This window comes from Artemia franciscana, chromosome 3 (assembly GCF_032884065.1).
Source record: "Artemia franciscana chromosome 3, ASM3288406v1, whole genome shotgun sequence".
Lineage (NCBI taxonomy): Eukaryota > Metazoa > Arthropoda > Branchiopoda > Anostraca > Artemiidae > Artemia > Artemia franciscana.
The window spans coordinates 5,034,051-5,054,014 of NC_088865.1; the positions used below are offsets into that span (position 1 = coordinate 5,034,051).

The 19,964-nt window shown below is 31.6% G+C and overlaps 2 protein-coding genes across 5 annotated transcripts in view; one reads left to right on the forward strand and one right to left on the reverse strand.

Annotated features, from left to right (window-relative positions):
• Window positions 1-1,005, reverse strand: part of LOC136024794 (E3 ubiquitin-protein ligase MARCHF5-like) — a 55,268-nt gene extending 54,263 nt beyond the window's left edge. Inside the window, exon 1 of the mRNA XM_065700261.1 lies at window positions 860-1,005. Within this exon, the coding sequence (XP_065556333.1) occupies window positions 860-882 (23 nt within the window). The 5' untranslated portion in view covers window positions 883-1,005. The remainder of the gene's footprint in view (window positions 1-859) is intronic.
• Window positions 1,006-1,028: 23 nt separating this feature from the next.
• The window catches only part of LOC136024793 (uncharacterized), a 43,495-nt gene continuing 24,559 nt past the window's right edge, over window positions 1,029-19,964 (forward strand). The window contains exons 1-2 of one of the 4 annotated variants that reach the window (XM_065700257.1): window positions 1,029-1,123; window positions 11,568-11,814. In XM_065700257.1, coding sequence (XP_065556329.1) covers window positions 1,077-1,123; window positions 11,568-11,814 — 294 coding nt within the window. In that variant the 5' untranslated portion in view covers window positions 1,029-1,076. Of the gene's footprint in view, window positions 1,124-1,159; window positions 1,294-1,470; window positions 1,490-11,567; window positions 11,815-19,964 lie in introns of those variants that run through there. The other 3 variants (XM_065700258.1, XM_065700259.1, XM_065700260.1) reach the window with 3 other exon arrangements.

A 19,964-nucleotide genomic window follows, 5' to 3' on the forward strand; every position in this document is an offset into this window, starting at 1 on the left:
TATTTTAAAGTACCCACCTCCACTCCTTCTCCCTCTAGAGGGCCCAGAAATTTGTCTACATGACAAGTCTATGCCTATTGAAATTTTGACAAAACAACATTTAACCTTAATTTTTAGTTACTAGTTGCTTTTTCTCTGCCTTTAGTTCTGAAAATGCAATTCCTGTTATTGTGAGTAGAATTTTGAGCCATATCAATGTTTTTTTTTTAAATTTAGGAAATGTAATTGCATATCTTTAAAACCTTATAAAATAGGATTGAGCAAAGTTCTGAAGCTGAAAACAATTTTATTGTACTTCAATTAAGCAGAAGATCTATTTTGCAAGGTTTCACTTTTATAACACACATATTTTTAAAGGTCATTAAAGGTCAGATCCCTCTAGAGGGAGAAGGAGTAGAGGTAGGTACTTCAAAATAACTTCCAAGGACATAGTTTAGCCTGTAGACCTATCCCTGAAAGTTTCATTTTCCTAATGTAAACCCTTTCTGAGATAGCAAGAAGTCAATTAACTAGAATTTTACCAAAAATGATTTATTAGGCTAGTCAACCCACTAAGTACATTCCAAAAGGTTTTGTTTTTATTTCTCCACTGTGTTACAGGAAACATCTGCCCATTAATAATTTTGTTCTGTTCTAATTGTTAATTGAAATGTAGTAAAATCTAAGAAACTAGATCCCGATTGAGGTTAAAATCAAACTTAGGATTCACAATTCTTGTCAAAACTACATCTGAAAGAAAAGAATAGCCTAGCCTACTCAAGCCTAATGAAAAAACATTTTCCCTCGGAAATATTCCCAAAAGACCTTAAGATACAAGGGTCTAGATTTTATCCTAATGTGTAAGAAGACGCTTCATTACCTCAGTGGCTTCGGGGAATTCATTACAACCTCTTCAGTCTCAAGGGACAATTCCAGTCCAAAATCAAGGTTTTAGATTTTAAATATTTTGCTTCTGTTGCCAAATGTTCTAACGTTAGTTAGATTTATTATGCAAAATGTCGTCCGAGTTTTGTTCTTGGTCAATAAAAACGGCCTGATTCTAACCATTCAACGACGAAACATAAGAATGACTCGAAATGAAAAAGCCAAACCTACACAGATCTTTAGCTGAAAACCTGAAAAGGTAATTGCTCCCATCTACCAAAATACTTTACATAGAAATCCCCTTACCCTGATAGAATACGTATTAATAGAGTCTACCCATATAACAGCCCAAAATCCCCCTAAAGAAACTGTCGACATAGGAAGCCCAGATTGTATCTATACATATGTTTGTGCAATAGACAGTTAAGAGTAACTATATTAATGCTTTTTATTCAATTTTAGCTTGTTTTAAATGCTAAAACAATAGCCTTGGCACTTAATCTTGCATGCATTTATCCCCAAACTAGCCTAGAATTAGAATAGAATTAAACTAGCCCGGCTTGTTGAATAGAGGCTTCTACAAGCCAGTTTGGAAATATATAGACCTGATGGATCTTAAGCCCTAGTATTTTCCTTTCTTTATAGAAGTTTAGGTTAGGGAAATGAAACTTTCAGGGCTGGGTCTACATGCTAAAGTATGGGTAAAATTCTTGTTAATTGACTTCCTGCTATCTCAGAAAGGGTTTAGGTTAGGAAAATAAAACTTTCAGGGATGAATCTACAGACTAAAGTATGTCCTGGGAAGGTATTTTAAAGTACCCACCTCCGCTCCTTCTCCCTCTAGAGGGCCTGAAATTTGCCTAAATGACAGGTCTTTACCTATTGAAATTTTGACAACACAACATTTTACCTTAATTTTCAGTTACTAGTTGCTTTTTCTCTGCCTTTAGTTCTGAAAATGCAATTCCTGTTATTTGAGTAGAATTTTGAGCCATAGCCTATCAATGTTTTCTTTCACTATTCAGGAAATATATTTGCATATCTTTAAAACCTTATAAAATGGAATTGAGCTAAGTTTTGAAGCTGAAAACATTTTTGTTGTACTTCAATTAAGCAGAAGATCTATTTTGCAAGGTTTCACTTTTATAACACACATATTTTTAAAGGTCACCAAAGGTCAGGGCCCTCTAGAGGGAAAAGGAGTGGAGGTAGTTGCTTCAAAATACCTTCCCAGGACATACTTTAGTCTGGAGATACATCCCTGAAAGTTTCATTTTCCTAACCTAAACCCTTTCTGAGATAGCAAGTCAATTAAGTAGAATTTTACCAAAGTATGTACCAGGAAGGTATTTTGAAGTACCCACCTCCACTCCTTCTCCCTCTAGAGGGCCCTGAAATTTGCCTACATGACAAGTCTATACCTATTGAAACTTCGACAAAATGACATTTTACTTTAATTTTCAGTTACTAGTTGCTTTTTCTCTGCCTTTAGTTCTGAAAATGCAATCCCTGTTACTTGAATAGAATTTTGAGCCATATCAATGTTTTTTTTTCAATATTTAGGAAATGTATTTGCATAGCTTTAAAACCTTATAAAATGGAATTGAGCAAAGTTATGAAGCTGAAAACATTTTTTTTGTACTTCTATTAAGCAGAAAATCTATTTTGCAAGGTTTCACTTTTATAACACACATATTTTTAAAGGTCATCAAAGGTCAGGGCCCTCTAGAGGGAGAAGGAGTGGAGGTAGTTGCTTCAAAATACCTTCCCGGGACATAATTTAGTCTGTAGATTCATCCCTGAAAGTTTCATTTTCCTAACCTAAACCCTTTAAGAGATAGCAAGAAGTCAATTAACTAAAATTTTACCAAAGTTTAGATTAGTGGCTTTTTGCTATCTTGGAAAGTAGGCTAGTTGAGTCAGCACCTCTAGACTTAAAAAAAAATAGCTTTTTTTGTATTCTCATTCTAGAATGGCTTTTTGGAACTTATTGAAAAAATGGTCTCTTTAGATTTTAAAAGTACATTTTACCCCCCTAATTTCTGAAAATTGTTGTCACTGCTAGGTAGCATATGGTTTTTTAGGGGTAAATTTATAGCAAACAGTATAACTGGCTTTTGTATAAAGTGAATATACCACATGATGCCCTTTTTTATGCTCTTTATGAATATAATAATTGCTTTTACTGGAAATTTAAATTTAATCACTTTTTAACCCAGCCCAACCTAACCTAACCTTGTTATAAATAATTTTAGGACTGAGAAAATGTAGCATTATTTTTTCAATGGAAAAGATGGCACTGAGAAAACATAGTATTATTTTGCAGAAAATGAGCAACAAGTCATACTCTAATTGAAAATTTGTCATTTTGAAGAGCTCAAAAAGTGCTTAAATTTGAATTTGCAGTTGAAGCAATTATTATATTTGTAAAGAACATGAAAAAGGCATCAAGAGGTATGTTCACTTTATTGGTAAGTCAGTTATATGAACTGTCATAATTTTTTGAAAATTTGTAATTTTTAAGAAATAAAAAAGTGATTACATGGTAACAATGCATGAGAGGGGCTCCTCTAAAAGAAAAATCATCATAGGAAAATAAAGGATAAATATTTTGCTGTTAATATTGCTGACTTACAAACAAAGTGAACATACCACTCAATGCCTTTTTTTTTCTCTTTCCAAATATAATAATCACTTTTGCTGCAAGTGAATTTAACCCCCACCCCTATATATACCAATCCAGGGTATATATTTGCACATTAGGGGGGTTGGGAGTAAAGTTTATTTCTGATACAAGTGAGGGATAAGTTTCTTAATATTTTCTTGTAAATGGTAATACAGTATGGTCTAACATTTAGCATCCTGTCATTATGAAATAATGAAAAAAATATGTTCTGAGACCACACTGCCTATGTACAACATACATAAAAAAGAAAGGTATATATATAACAACTGTCCAACAAATTGATTTTCAGCCATAGAATAAAAGGAAGCAATAAAGCAGATATTTCAACAAAGACATTTGCTATCTTGTCCTCAGTGGAAAACTAACTATTTGATGCTGCCTAATCAGAAAAAATAGAGCAATCAATAAAAAATACCTTTCTTTATAAGGGAGGTATTGGGGATATTTTTACAAATTATATTTACTACAATTTAATAAAAAGAGGTTGAACTCACTTTTCTTCCCTTTAAAAAAGATCAATTAGTTGTCTTAGTAAAAATTATACATTAGACAGGCTGCATTGATTGCCAGAGAAAGAATTCCTGTCCAATCCAATTTTTGACTAATATTTTGTTGTAGTTTTTTCTTGTGTGTTTTTTTATGGCACTTGGTATCTACCAAGTGACATATGGTATAGTAATTGCAAATTCTGTTGGTCAGTTGGTCTGTCTGTCCTGGTTTTGCTAGTTTAGGCACTTCCAGGTAAGCTAGGAAAATGAAATTTGGCAGGCGTATCAGGAACCAGACCAGATTAAATTAGAAATTGTTGTTTACCTGATTTGATTATCTGGGGGGTGGGGGATGTTAGGAAGGTTAAATTTGAAAAATTAGAAAAAATGAGGTATGTGGGTGATCAGATCTCAATAAGATTTGATATTTGGAAGGATATCGTGTCTCAGAGATCTTATTTTAAATCCCGACTGGATCTGGTGACATTGGGAGGTGTTGGGGGGAGTGAACCTAAAATCTTGGAAAATGCTTAGAGTGGAGGGATTGGGATGAAACTTCGTGGGAAAAATAAGCACAAGTCTTAGATACATGATTCACATAACTGGAACGGACCTGGTCTCTTTGGGGGGGGGGAGGGTTAATTCTGAAAAATTAGAAAAAATGAGGTAATTTTTAACTTACAAAGGAGTGATCAGATCTTAATGAAATTTGATGTTTGGAAGGGTACCGTGTCTCAGAGCTCATATTTTAATCCCGACCAGATCCGGTGACATTGGGGGGAGTGGGGGGGACCTAAAATTTGGAAAATGCCTAGAGTGGAGGGATTGGGATGAAACTTGGTGGGAAAAATATGCAAAAGTCATAGATACACTATTGACATACCCAGAATGGATCCACTCTCTTTGGGGGAGTTGGGGGGGGAGGGAAGTTGAGGTATTTGTAAATTACAAACAGGTGTCAGATCTTAATGAAATTCGATATTTAGAAGGATCTTGTGCTTTAGAACTCTCATTTTAAATCCCTACCAGATCTGGTGACATTGGGGGGGGGGAGTTGGGGGAAGGGGAGGGATGTCGAGGTATTTGTAATTTACAAATGGGCAATTAGATCTTAGTGAAATTCGATATTTTGAAGGATCTTGTGCTTTAGAACTCTCATTTTAAATCCCTACCTGATCTGGTGACATTGGGGGGAGTTGGAGGGGGTGATGGTAATTCTTGGAAAACATGAAAATCAAGGTATCTTACAAATGGGTGATTGGATCTTAATGAAACTTGATATATAGAAGAATTATATGTCTCAGATGCTCCATTTTCAATTCGAATCGGATCCGGGGACATAGAGGGTGGAGGGGGCAAATAGATATCTTCGAGACCGGAAATCTTGGAAAATGCTTAGAGTGGAGAGATCAGGATGAGACTTGATGGAGAAAATAAGCACAAGCTATAGATACGTGATTGACATAATTGGAACGGATCCGTTCTCTTTGGGGGAGTGGGGGGTTGTTAATTTGGAAGAATTGAAAAAAATTGACATATTTTTAACTTAAGAATGGGTGACCGGATCTTAATGAAATTTGATATTTAGAAGGAGCTCATGTCTCAGAGCTCTTATTTCAGATCCCAACCAGATCTGTTGACATTGGGGGGAGTTGGAGGGGGAAACATAAAATCTTGGAAAATGCTTAGAGTGGAGAGAATGGGATGAAACTTGATGGGTAGAATAAGCAAATGTCATAGATATGAGATTGACGTAAGCGGACTGGATCCATTCTCCTTTGGGGGAGTTAGGGGGCGGGGTTCAGTGATTTGGCGAGTTTGGTGCTTCTGGACATGCTAGGACAATGAAAATTGGTTGGCATGTCAGGGAGCTGCACAAATTGACTTGACAGAGTCGTTTTCCGCGATTCGACCATCTTGGGGGCTGAAGGGAGAGGAAAAATTATAAAAATTGAGGTATTTTTAACTTAAGAGTGGGTGATTGGATCTTAATGAATTTTGACATTTAGAAGGACCTTGTGACTCAGAGCTCTTATTTTAAATACCGTCTGGCATTAAGCTTCTGATTTTCCTTTTAAATCAATTTATTGATTCTTAGAATTTTGCTAGAGCTCATACCATATGATCTCTTGGCTCTTCTGGCCTCATCACAAGTGCCATATGAGCTCTTAGCTCTTGTTTTTCTTTTTGTTTAGGTAACTTCAAATGGTTAGTTCTTGCTTTTGCAATGATATCTGCTTTATATCTTTGTTCATTTATTGGTTTGAAATGATCCTTGTTTTTTGTTTGTTTCTTAATTATTCTTCTTTGTTCTTTATTTTGTTGTTGTATGAAATGATAAAAATAGTTGAACAAATTTAGTACTTGAAAATAGTTGAAAAAATATTTAAAATTAGAAAAAAATCTGACTAATAGTAACTTTATGCAAACACACAATTTAAAATAAGAATTTCATTTTTATATTACTTTTCTTGTAGTATTTGTACATAGCCTAGGTCTGTCTTGCTCTTTTATGTGGGGAGAGGTGCAATTGTCATAATAGCAACCATCAAATTGGGATGGAATGTTGTCCAGGGGAATCAAACAGTACAATTTTTTTTTATCTTGTTTCTTTCAGAAAAGAGGTGAGAAATGACTATATCCTGGAATTTTTTTTATCAAGAAAATTTTTTGGGCAAATTTTCTAAATTACCTGAATTTACAGATTAGAGCTGGAACTTTGGAACTCCAGCTTTGGGAAGACCCAAAGCTGGGACTTAAGTAACCTTAGAACCCACAATTTAGTAAAGTTATAAGGCTCAAACACTTTTCTTGTCTCATTTATATTGCAGATTCATTTCTTATAGCTTCATTTCATACCAACAAGTTTGTCCCTTTTCATCAAAGGTTTATGTTGTCTGGAGGAAGAATGAGTAGAGCACTATACCTCTTGGAGATAGAATGAGTAGAGGATTATTCTCCAGAAGACATTCTCAAGATATAATTTAGACTGTGTCCAATCATAAAAGTTTCATCTAATTACTAGATTACTCTACAATATAGAAAAAGACAATCATCTAGATTTCTATTCTTTTTTATTTTTTTGGGATAGCAAAAGAGGGGAGATGATAAGAAGGGATCAGTAAAAGACTAAGACAATCTAAGTGGAAGATTATTTGCTATGAGCTTCTGTTTACAGCCTATATATATATATATATATATATATATATATATATATATATATATATATATATATATATATATATATATATATATATAGCAACAAAAGACTTCAATTTGAAGGGAAGCCCAATGATTTCCTATTCAACACTCTTTTGAAATATGATAGATACTACCATGATAGTTGCATTTGAGCCCTTCATGATGCTTGAATATAGCATTGGCTATAAAGTACTATGCTGTTTTTTTTGTTTTTTTTTTTCAATTTTTGTCACAAATAGCAGGTTCATAATGCCATAAAAATAAGAAAAAGAAAAAAATGATTTGTAATTGCCTAAGACTGTGTCCTGGTAATTGGGAGAGGGACAACTACTATATTTGGAACAGTGTCAAATTAATAGAAAGAGGGTTGCAATATGGAATGCAATGGGACTGCTCTTTTATTACAATTTGAGCTAGTTCATAAAAAGATTTTTGCACCAGGATTACCAAACTAGGCCGCAGGGCTTGGGCGAGTATGCAGGGAAGAAGGGTTTCTGACATGTGTTTCTTTGATGTTTGAGTATTTTTACAATTTCTTATGTATTTAAAAAAAAAGCTTGTTTTTGGCATTTTTCTGAAGCTATCTTCTTTTGCAAAGTAAGGGCTGCTTGTACTGCAGCATTGGCTCTAGGTGGCTTTGCTATATTGGATGTTACATGATAATGCAGTTACTGTTGATAATACTGCACAAATGAGTTTTGAGTCAAATTATCAGATTTCCTTTAAATCCGATTGTCTGATTATAATTAAGCCTCACCTCAAGTTCGTTTTTAATTTGGAAATATTTGTCATAATGGGTTATTGGAATTAAGATCTCCTATAGAGCTTAAGAAGCAGTTATAGTAACTGTGGGAGTGCAAAGCATTTTAAGACTATGCGGATTTTTCTAATCCTGAAAGTTCTGTTTAGACCAATTCATCACCAACTATGACTATGACTGATTATATTATTGTAAGACAAAGGCACATTAAAAATTTATTTGATGACGCAGATATTGACAGTATTCTAATTAAGTGTTTCTTTAGATTTCAAAAATAGCACTTGGTTTGATTTTTATCAAATAGCTGTTGGTTATGCATCAAAAGTTTGCCATGACCATAGCCATGTTTTCGTAATTGTAAGCTAAAAGCTCTCTTAACACTGACTTAAAAGGCATACCTAGCTCAAGAAAATATATGTATATACAGTATTGTTCAGGCATTCATTGCATAACTGATATGAACTTGAGACCTGCTGTTAATTCCTACGATACTACGATACTCATTATTAAAATACTACGATACTACGATACTCATTATTAAAATACTACGATACTCATTATTAAAATACTACGATACTACGATACTCATTATTAAAATACTACGATATTGCGATACTCATTATTAAATTGCAGCCCACCATTTCCATCCTCTTAATCTGAGCATAACCACAAAATCCTCAAAATTTTCGATTCCCACCTAAGTAGCAGTTGAAAAAACTCTGTGATAAATTAAAAAGTAAATAAAATATATGCAAGAATAATAACTAAAACGAGTAAAACACAGAGGCTGAAGCTGATTGGTGAAAACAAAAGCAAAAGTTTGGGATCAATTAATTTACTTGAATAAAAAATGAATTGATTTGTATAATTTGATCACAAGTGCTAATAGAGGGGGACAGTGGAAAGCCACATACCTCTTCTCCCTTAACAAGGAATTTTAAAAGAGCTCTACAGAGTACACAAATGTATCAACTTCAATTGAAGTTTATCATAGCTCTTATACTTGGATAAAATTACTTTCAAATTATAAACTCTTCTCTCTTCAGTAAAATAAAAAGCCAGTATCAATTATTGTTCTATCCGTATCAATTTAACTAGCCTAATTTACAAGACTAACAATTTAAAAGTTTTAAAAAGCCATTTTCCATTTAAACCAGTGTCATGTTTTCCTAAGAGAGTATGTCTAACCCTTAGGATTCCAACTATTAAGGTTTATATTTTTTTTTGGAGTGTTTAGTGTGCAGAATCCCCCTTTGTGAAGCTCTGCATCAAAACATTTTTATGAAAATGCTTCACAAGTTCATTCTATAGTTATAGCTTAGCATGCTATTGTAATTTTTTTCCTTATCACTAAAAGCACATTCATAGGTGCACAAAGCCAAATTTTAGATGTATGCTGAGTATTTTTCTATGAGCAACTGAAGTATAAAAAAGATGCGTTTCTAGGAAAAAAAAAAAAACTGAAAGAGGTTTCCTGGGCCTTTTCTCTTAGATTTAGGTATGATTTGTACCCATGTATTAGAGGAAAGGCTGGCAAACTTTTCTGGTCGTTTCTCCACTATATTCATGAAGTTATATAATCAATATTTAAAATGGTTAAACTTCTTAAATCGAAATTTACACCTGCACTTAGGAGTGTGATATTTCTGTGTGAATGGGTATTCCTCTGCACCCCCTTGGAATGTATACCAAGTCAAAAAATTTGTTTATTATTTGTCATGTTTGCTAAATAACTGCTTCAACTCCCTGTATGGGCTGAAAACTCAAGAGTAATTCCATGATTCAGGGTTACCAACCCAGAGGAAGATGTAACTTCATGAAATGGAAATTCAACAGAAAGATAGTGAAACTTTTTTGATACTTAGTGCTAGTGGGTCATGTATAGTTCAAAGTCTGTACATTTAATGTGTACTCTTGACGTGGCATTATTGGTAATTTACTCAAGTATATTTTCTCTGGATTTTTTGTGAAGTCATTTTGTTTCCTTTCATCTTATGTTTTTTGTTCATCATTTTCCATTGTCTTTAGCATTTATTGTATAACATGTTTTCCATAGGCTATTAATATTAATAATAATACGAAGAGAAAAAAAAATGAGAGATATCAGAATCCAATAATTCTCAGGATCCTTCCTCTCCTCCTACTAGTATGCCTAGCTATTATTTATGTTCTTATCACATAAAGGCTGCCAAAAACCAGATAAGGTTAATTAATGCCAGGGTACATGAAGCAGATGCCTCAATAGAATTCTATTTTGAAGCCTTTTCAACTCCTTTTAGTGAACAGGACGGGCTTTTTATAATATATCCATCAGTCCAAGAGTTTGCTATAGTAAAAATAATTGAAATGAAACTTTAAAAACGTCCTTACATTGCATGCTGCTCAAAAATGTTGAAAATAAGTTATTTCTTGACAATTAATCTTTCTTTGGTATGAACTTGATTTTTCTTAAGTATTGGGTTGAACATTCCTATCTAGATTAGGTTTATTTGAAGAAGTTTTCTTTTTCAAACGCTAAGGTGAGCTTACTGTAGTTTTAAAATGTTGTTTTGATACAGCTAAACAAAAAGAAATTAGAATTTTACAGGTGATATTTAGTAAATAACAAACCATGGCTGCTATCATTGCAGTATGCATTCCAATGAAGTGGTGTGATGGCAGTAAGTTGAAGCACTTAGTCAAGTTTTTATTGTTGTCTATTCCTCAGTTTTAATGGCCCCCTCCCCTGCTGGCTCTTACAAATGACATTCTTTAATTATTCTTTGTTGTTATCAAATAGTTTGTGGTAACAAACTGTAGTAAGGAGCGACCCGGCTCAATAGAAACCGAAACTCTAAAAAATGGAGTTTTGATACCCGTTTTTTATTGTAAAGTTTTTTATTGTTTTAAAAAGTAGAGTTGAAAAAAAGAGTCAAACTTTAGCGTAAAGAGCCAGGCGTTGAGGAGTGTTCAACCCCTTTTATATACGGAATAATTTCTGTTCGTTTTAAGTTTTAATGTTGCTCCTTACTTGCAGTTTGAAAAAAATTATTCTTTTTATTTAATTTTTTATGAAAGCTACAGCAAGATGGTGATAAAATTTGTTTTTATCGTATCCGGTTATATATACAGGAATTTACCTGGGAGAGGGAAGAGACCAAGATATAATAAAAGCGTAATTTTGATGCTATTCTATATTAAAAACCATGAAATTTAGTAGGACGCATGGTGCCAAGCCTCTTCCGTGTGTGTCTATTGCCCTCGACTAATCTGATACAATAGCTCATCTTTTCTGCCCATCAATTTTGGTAGCTTGTTCAAATGCTCTAAAATATTCCCTTTCGCAACTTTGCATAAACATTTTGCAAAGACATCCATCTTGTATCATAGCTTATGGTAATGCAGGCTAGTGATGATTTAAGTTTTGTGTCTTTCCTTTGATCTGGTGTAAAGTTTTTATCCAACTTATAATTTTGTGTTAAATTGACCATCAGATGCATTTATTTTATTTTTTATTGTTAAGACATTTTATTTCCTTCTTAGTATTAATACCAGAAACTTCAGTAATCATCCTTATTTTTTTCTATAGAAAAATGAAAACTAATCCAAAGTTGGATGCTCTTCGGAGCTCTGTACCAAGTCCTCCAGACATAACACCCATGTATGAGAGGTGGTTGAAATCTGGCGAAAATGTTCTCTGGGCGCGCTGTCTTGGATATAAGCCTGGCTGGCGAGCAAACAAGTCCATCTGCCGTTATATAGATGCCAGTAACCCTGGACAAGGGGATTGGAAAGACTTTGCATCAGAACTTGGTGTACATCATATTGACATGAAGGTAAATCATTTTACATAAGCTACTGGGCATAGCCAGTATATTGGCTGTATTTTACTTTAATGTTAGTTGTGGCAGAAAGACTGGAATTTTTGTTATTGCTTTTGTTCTTTGATTCCTGTCATACTAACTGCAAGTTAAGAATAAATAAAAAGTAAGTATATCGTTGTTTTTCAGAAAAAAATATTTATTAAAAATATAATAAATATTTTTCTATATTTATTATGGGTTTAATTACATACAAGTTACAATTGATAAGGAATTTGTTTGCCTGAGTTCCACATTTCAATGGCATTGTATGAGCTTGGAACAAGAGTTGTTATATATATCTTATGAATGTGACAGGAGGTACAGTGGCATAGCATGAAATGTATAATTTTCTGTTTTTCCTTGCCAACATCTTGAAGTTTTTTTTTATTTATTTTTTTAGCAGCGTTTTTTTGTCATTTCAGTGGAGGAAAAATAGTATTTTCTTTGAAGTTAATTCATTTACATACTGCAAGTGGGTTTACTTGGAGAATGACATAACAACCAAGAAATAGTTTAACTTACTTTGTGATCACTGGTGCACTAACGTCTAGGCCTTGTGAATGTTTAGGAGAATAGGAGGGAACAAGGAAGGGTATCGAAGCTGTAATGTTTATTACTTTTTGGGGTAGTGGGGTCTAAATATTGAACTAAAGGGAAAAATCCTTCTAGGAAAATTCCCCCTGATGTTTTATTGGTCAAGAAAAAGGATCAGTTGGTATTCACAACACAAGGATATGATTGTGCAGTTCCAGGCCCAAGGTTTTATTTTATTATGGCAATGGGTATGCTAGTAGTATCCTCTCAATCCATCCGAGCAGGCCCATATCCCATTGCTTTAACAACACACTTATCTCATTGCTTTAACGACACACATATCCCATCATTCCGGCAGACACACATCCTATTGTTCTATTGGAGATATCGTGTCTATCGATCATCTGCTATTACGTAATCATTTCCGGTTAGTAAGGAGATTTCTGGAACCACTATTATGCGAGTTTCGATTGCCAAGTATTCTGTTCAATAATTGAAGTGAGCTTGAAGTGATGTGGTGTCTAATAACCGAAGTTTTGATATGGATTCTAATATGAAATTGGATGAGATCTTATTTTACTCTAATGATATGGAGCCGATTATTGATTATTGATACTTGCTTATGACTACAACCTGCCTGGTATCATTTTTGTAATCTAATGGTCCTGAGCACATCTATTTTCCATTACCGTGCTTGCGCATGAGTTTGGGGCTCCAAGCTCCCCTCCAGGGCCCTAATGCACACTCCCCCCAATGTTTGCCCCTCCAACCATTATTTTAGTTCGACAATTTCTTCAACTTTTTTCGTGTCCTAAAATGACATAAAATATACACGAAACAAAAAAAATCACTTGTGATATTTTTGAAATACGAAATGAAGGTGATATAGATATGTTAGTCGTGATTTTTCCTGTAAGAAAAATAATGTTTGTAGTGACATTTTTTTTCTCTTTTGACTTATTTTGTTTGGGGACTTGGTTAGAATTTTTGGGACATTTTAAAAACTACTGCTTAGTATTGGAGTATGCATTTAGTCGAAATTAATAAAGTTGTATATATCTTTTAAGCGAAGATACGACACCCCTATGACGGAAATGATACAACAAAGCCTATTGAAAAGTAGTGCTTAGTATTGGGGTATGCATAAAGTCGTATATTTTAACTGATGATACGACAATCCTCTGGGGTAAATGATACAATAAAGCCTTTTTAAAAGTATTGCTTAGTATTGGGGAGTATGCATAAAATCGTATATATATATATATATATATATATATATATATATATATATATATATATATATATATATATATATATATATGTATATATATATATTAAGCGATACGGCAGCCCTATGAGGGAATTGATACAATAAAGCCTTTAAAAAGCATTGTTTAATATTGTTGTATGCTTAAAGTCGAAATTAATAAAGTTTTATGTATTTTGAGCGATGACACGATAGCCCTCTCAGGGAAATGATAGAATAAAGCCTATTGAAAAGTATTGCTTATTATTGGAGTAGGCATAAATTCGAAATTAATAAAGTCATATATATTTTAAGCGATGAAACGACAGCCCTATGAGGGAAATGATACAATAAAGCTTATTGAAAAGTAGTGCTTAGTGTTCGGGTATGCATAATGTCGAAATTAATAAAGCGTATATATTTTAGACGATGATACGACAGTCCTACGAGAGATATGATAGAATAAAGCCTTTAGAAAATTATTGTTTAGTAGTGGGGTATGCATATAACCCAAATTATATAAAGTCGTATATATTTTAAGCAATGATATGACAGTCCTATGAGGGGAGTGATAGAATAAAGCCTTTTGAAAAATATTGCTTAGTATGGAGGATATGCATAAAGTCGAAATTAATAATGGTGTATATATTTTAAGTGATCATACAACAAGCATATGAGGGAAATGATACAATAAAGCCTTTGTGAAAAGTATTTCTTAGTATTGCGGTATGCATGAGGTCGAAATTAACAAATTTGTATTGATTTTAAACGATGCTACGACAGCCCTATGAGGGAAAGGATACAATAAAGCCTTTCGGAAAGGATTGCTTAGCATTAGGGTATGCATAATGTCGAAATTAATAAAGTCGTATATATTTCAAACGATGATACAATATTCCATATGAGTGGAATGATAGAATAAAGCCTATTAAAAAGTATTGATTAGTATTGGGGTAAAAATTGCATCCTAAAAGGTCATAAATTCTTCTTTAAAGTACAAAATACTTCTTACAAAACAAAAAATAAAATTACATACATTCTGAGAATAACAAATTCTTAGTAAAAAAAGCTTATTGCAAAACAAAAACAATTTGTTACAAAACGAAAATACATCCTAAACAATCAAAGACTAAAACCCCAGTTTCTTAAATGATTAATTTTTTAATAAAATCAGATGTATTTTAATCGTTTGTTTTCTTATTTTTGAAATCTAAAACCCAAGATTCTTAAATGCTGAAATATTTCTAATAAAAAAATGTATTTTAACCGTCTGCATTGTTTTTGGAAAACTAAGACCTAAGTTTCTCAAATGACCAAACATTATCAATAAAATCAGATGTGTTGTAACCAGAAGCGTCCTTATTTGCCAAAAATTAACCCAAGTTTCTTAAGTGCTCAAGTATTTTTAATAAAATAAGAGATATTTTAACCGGTTGTTCGTATTTCTGACAACTAAAATCAAGTTTTTTAAATGTCCAAATATTCTTCATAAAATAAGATGTATTTTAGTCGTTTGCGTTTTTTTAATGAAAACTAGAACCCATAGTTTTTTAAAGGATCAAATATTATTAACAAAATCTGATGCATTTTAACCATGTTTGTTCTTATTTCTGAAAACTAAACCAAAGTTTTTTAAATGACCAAATATTCTTAATAAAATCAGATGTATTTTAACCCTGTGCGTTGCTTTTTATGAAAACTAAAAGCTTAGCATCAAATATAGCATCAAATAGCACAAATTCATAATCATCAAATATCGTCAAATTCATAAGATCAAATGTAGGCTACTTTAACCATTTGCGTCCTTATTTCTGAAAACTGAATCCCCAGCTCCTTACATGCTCAAATATTTTTAATAAAGTAAGATGTGTTTTAACCGTGTTTGTTTCTTTTTATAAAAACTAAAACCCAAATTTCTTAAATTATCAAAAATTATCAATTTTAATCAGATGTATTTTAACCGTTTGCGCTCTTTTTTTTTATGAAAACTGAAACCTAAGTTTCTTAAATGATCAAATATTATAAATAAATCAGATGTATTTTAAACGTATGCGTGCTTATGTCTGAAAACTAAAGCCCCAATTTCTTAAATGGTCAAAAATTTTAATAAAATAAGATGTATTTTAACAGTATGCATTCCTTTTTATAAAAATTAAAACCCAAGTTTCTCAAATGGTCAAATATTATCAATAAAATCAGATCTTTTTAATTTCATGCGCTATTTTTTTATGAAAACTAAAACCCAAGTTTCTTAAATGATCTTAAATGATCTAATAAATCAGATGTATTCTAAACATGTATGTTCTTATTTCTGAAAACTAAAGCCCAAGTTTCTTAAATGCTCGAATATTTTTTATAAAATAGCATGTCGTGTAACCGTGTGCGTTCTTCTTTTAATAAAACTAAATCCCCAAGTTGCTCCAAGGATCAAATATATATGATGTAATCAGATGTATTCTAACCGTGTATTGTTTTACTTCTGAATCTAAAACCCAAGTTTCTTAAATGCTCAAATATCTTTGATCAAATAAGAAGTATCAAATAAGAAGTATTATTAATGAAAATCAAAGGTATTGTATCCTTGTGTATTCTTATTTCTGAAAACCTAAGGGCATAGTTTCTCAAATGATCAAATATTGTCATTAAATCAGATGTTCTTTTACCGTTTACTTTCCTTTTTTATGAAAACTGAAACCCAAGTTTCTTAAATGATCAAATATTCTAAATAAAATCGGATCTATTTTAACTGTAGGCGTTTTTTTTATGAAAAAGAAACCCAATTTTCCTAAATCCTGAAATATTTTAAATAAAATCAAATCTCCTTTAACTGTGTGCGTTCTTTTTATGAAACCTAAAACCCAAGTTTCTTAAATGATCAACTATTTCCAATAAATCAGATGTATTTTAACCATACCATTTCTTTTCGTGAAAACAAAACCCCAGTTTCTTAAATGATGCAATATTATTAATGAAAAATTAAATGTATTTTATCCGTGCTTATGGATATTTCTGAAAACTAAAACGCAGGTTTTTTAGGTGCTCAAATGTTTTTAATAAAATAACATGTATTTAAACCATGTGAATTTTCTTTAAAAAAAAACTAAAGCCTCGGTTATTTAAGCGATAAATTATTATTAACAAAATCAGATGCATTTTTTCAAGTGTGTTTACATTTTTGAAAGCTAAACCCCAAATTTCTTAAATGCTCAAATATATTAATAAAATAAGATGTATTTTAACCACGTGCATTCAATTCCATGAAAACTGAGAATCAAGTGTCTTAAGTTATCAAATATCAATAATGAAATGGGATATATTTAACCGTCTCTTTTTTTTATCTCTGAAAAATAAAACCCAATTTTCTTAAGCGCTCAAATATTTTTAATAAAATATGATGTATTTCAACCGTTTGCATTTTTTCAGTGAAAGCTAGAACCCTTGTTTCTTAAACGATTAAATATTATTAATAAAAGTTGATGTATTTTAACCATGTGGGTTCATATTTCTTAAAACTAGAAACCCAAGTTTTTTAAATGATCAAATATTCTTAGTAAAGTCAGATGTATTTTAACCGTATGCGTTGCTTTTTATGAAAACTTAAACGTTAGTTTCTTAAATAATCAAATATTTTAGTAAATTCAAATATATTTTAAGAATATGTGTGGTTCTTACGCTCGCCCCACGCTACTTGGACCCAAACGAACCTAACTTTAAAGTAGTTAACACAATGTAACCCATCTTAAAACCGGTTATGCCAAACAGAAGGTCACCTAATTAAGTTTTTAGTGTTAATTGGAGTTCCAAAAAAAACTTGGGGTTTAGTTTTCAGAAACAAAAACGCATGGTTAAAATGATTCTGATTTTATTATTGATATTTGATCACTTAAGAAATTTAGTTTTTAGTTTTCATGAAAAGGAACGCACATGGTTAAAATACATCTTATCTTATTAAGAATATTTGAGCATTTAAGAAAATTTTTGTTTTCATAAGAAAATGCATATGGTTAAAATACATCCTATATTATTAAATATATTTGAGCATTTAAGGAACTTGCGTTTTAGTTTTTAGAAATAAGAATGCACACGGATAAAATACATTTGATTTTCATAAATAATATTGAATCATTGAAGAAAAATATATATTTAAGAAACTTGGGATCTAGTTTTTAGAAATAAAAACACACACGAAAAAAATACATCTGATTTTATTAATAATATTTGATCATTTAAAAACTGGATTTTAACTTATATCAAAAGAATGTACACGGTTAAAATACATCTTATTTTATTAAAAATATTTGAGAATTTACAAAACTTTCGTTTTAGTTTTTAGAAATATGAATACACATGGATAAACTACATTTCATTCGTCATTAATAATATTCAATCATTTAAGAAACTTGGAGTATAGTTTTCATGAAAAGACGCGCACTTGGTTAAGATACATTCGATTTGATTAAAACTATTTGATCACATAAGAAACTTGGCTTTTAGGTTTCATAAAAAGAACGCACATGGTTGAAGTACATTTAATTTTATTAAAAATATTTTATTGTTTAAGTAAATTGGGTTTTAGTTTTCATAAAAGCAACGCTTACTATTAAAATACATTTGATTTTATCAAGAATATTTGATCATTTAAGAAACTTGGGTTTTAGTTTTCATAAAAAAGGAATGTACACGGTTAAAAGCATCTGATTTAATAATGATATTTGGTCATTTAAAAATTCATGCCTTTTAGTTTTCAGAAATAAGAATACACACATTAAAATACCTTTGGTTTTCATTTATATTTGAAATTTGAGAAGCTTGGGGTTTAGTTTTTTCATGAAAAGAAACTTACATGGTTAAAATACATGTTATTTTATTAGAATTATTTGAGCATCTAAGAAACTTGGGGCTTAGTTTTCTGACATAAAAACACAAATAGTTAACATGCATCTGATTTAATAATAATATATGCTCACTTTAGACACTTAAAATTTTAGTTTTCAAAATGAAGGCACGCGGTTAAAAATTCATTTTATCAAAAATATTTGAGTATTTAAGAAACTTGGGTTTTAGATTCAGAAACAACAACACATACGGTTAAAATACATCTGATTTTATTATATATATATTTGACCTTTTGAGAAACTTGGGGTTTAGTATTATTAAAAGAAGAATGCACACTATTACACCACATCTCATTTTATTAAAAATATTTGATTATATAAGAATCTTGAACTTTAGTATTCACAAGTAAGAACAAACACATTTAAAATATATCCGATTTATGAATAATCATTGATCATTTAAGAAACGTGGGTTTTAGTTTTTAAAAAAGGAACGCACATTGCAAAAATAAATCTTACTCGTTTTCAGAAATAAGAATTCTCGCTTTAAAATGCATGTGATTTATTAATAATGTTTGATACTTTAAGAAACTGGGGTTTTAGTTTTCATAAAAAAGAGCGCAAACGGTTAAAATACACCTGATATTATTGATAATATTTGATCATCTGGGTTTTAGTTTTTATAAAAAGGAACACACACGGTTAAAACACATCTTACTCTATTATAAATATTTGAGCATATAAGAAACTTGGGTTTTAGTTTTCAGACATAAGGACACTTATGGTTGAAGTACATTTGATTTTTATTTGAAATATTTGATTGTTTTAAAAACATTTTTGAACTATTTTAGGTTTAGTTTTCATAAAAAGCAACGCATACGGTTAAAATGCATATGCTTATACTAACAATATTTGATAATTTAAGAAACTTGAGAATGTTTAGGAAGATAGGGGGATAAGGAAGGATTTCCAAGTCGTATTTTCTATTACTTTTCGGGGTAATGGGGTCTAAATTTTGAACTAAAAAGGAGTATCCCCCCTAGGAAAATTCCCTTTGATGTTATCTGCGTCAACAAATTGGATCAATGAATATTTGTAAGGATATGATTGTGCAGTTCCAGGTCGAGGGTTTTATTTTATTATGGTAAGGGTTATGGTATTAGTATCTTCTCAATTCATCCAAGTGGGCCCATATCTTATTACTTTAACGACACACATATCCTATTGCTTTAGCGACACACATATCGCATCATTCCGGCAGACACACATCCTGATGTTCTATTAAAGCGGTCGGGTGTGTTGAGCTTATGGTATTACATAATCATTTTCCGGTTGGTAAGGAAATTTTTGGAACCATTATTATTCGAGCTTTGATTGCCAAGTATTTTGTTCAATAATTGAAGTGAGCTTGAAATGACATGATGTCTAATAACCGAAGTTTTAGTATGGATTCTAATATACAATTGGATTAGATCTTATTGTACTTTAATGTTATTGAACCGATTATT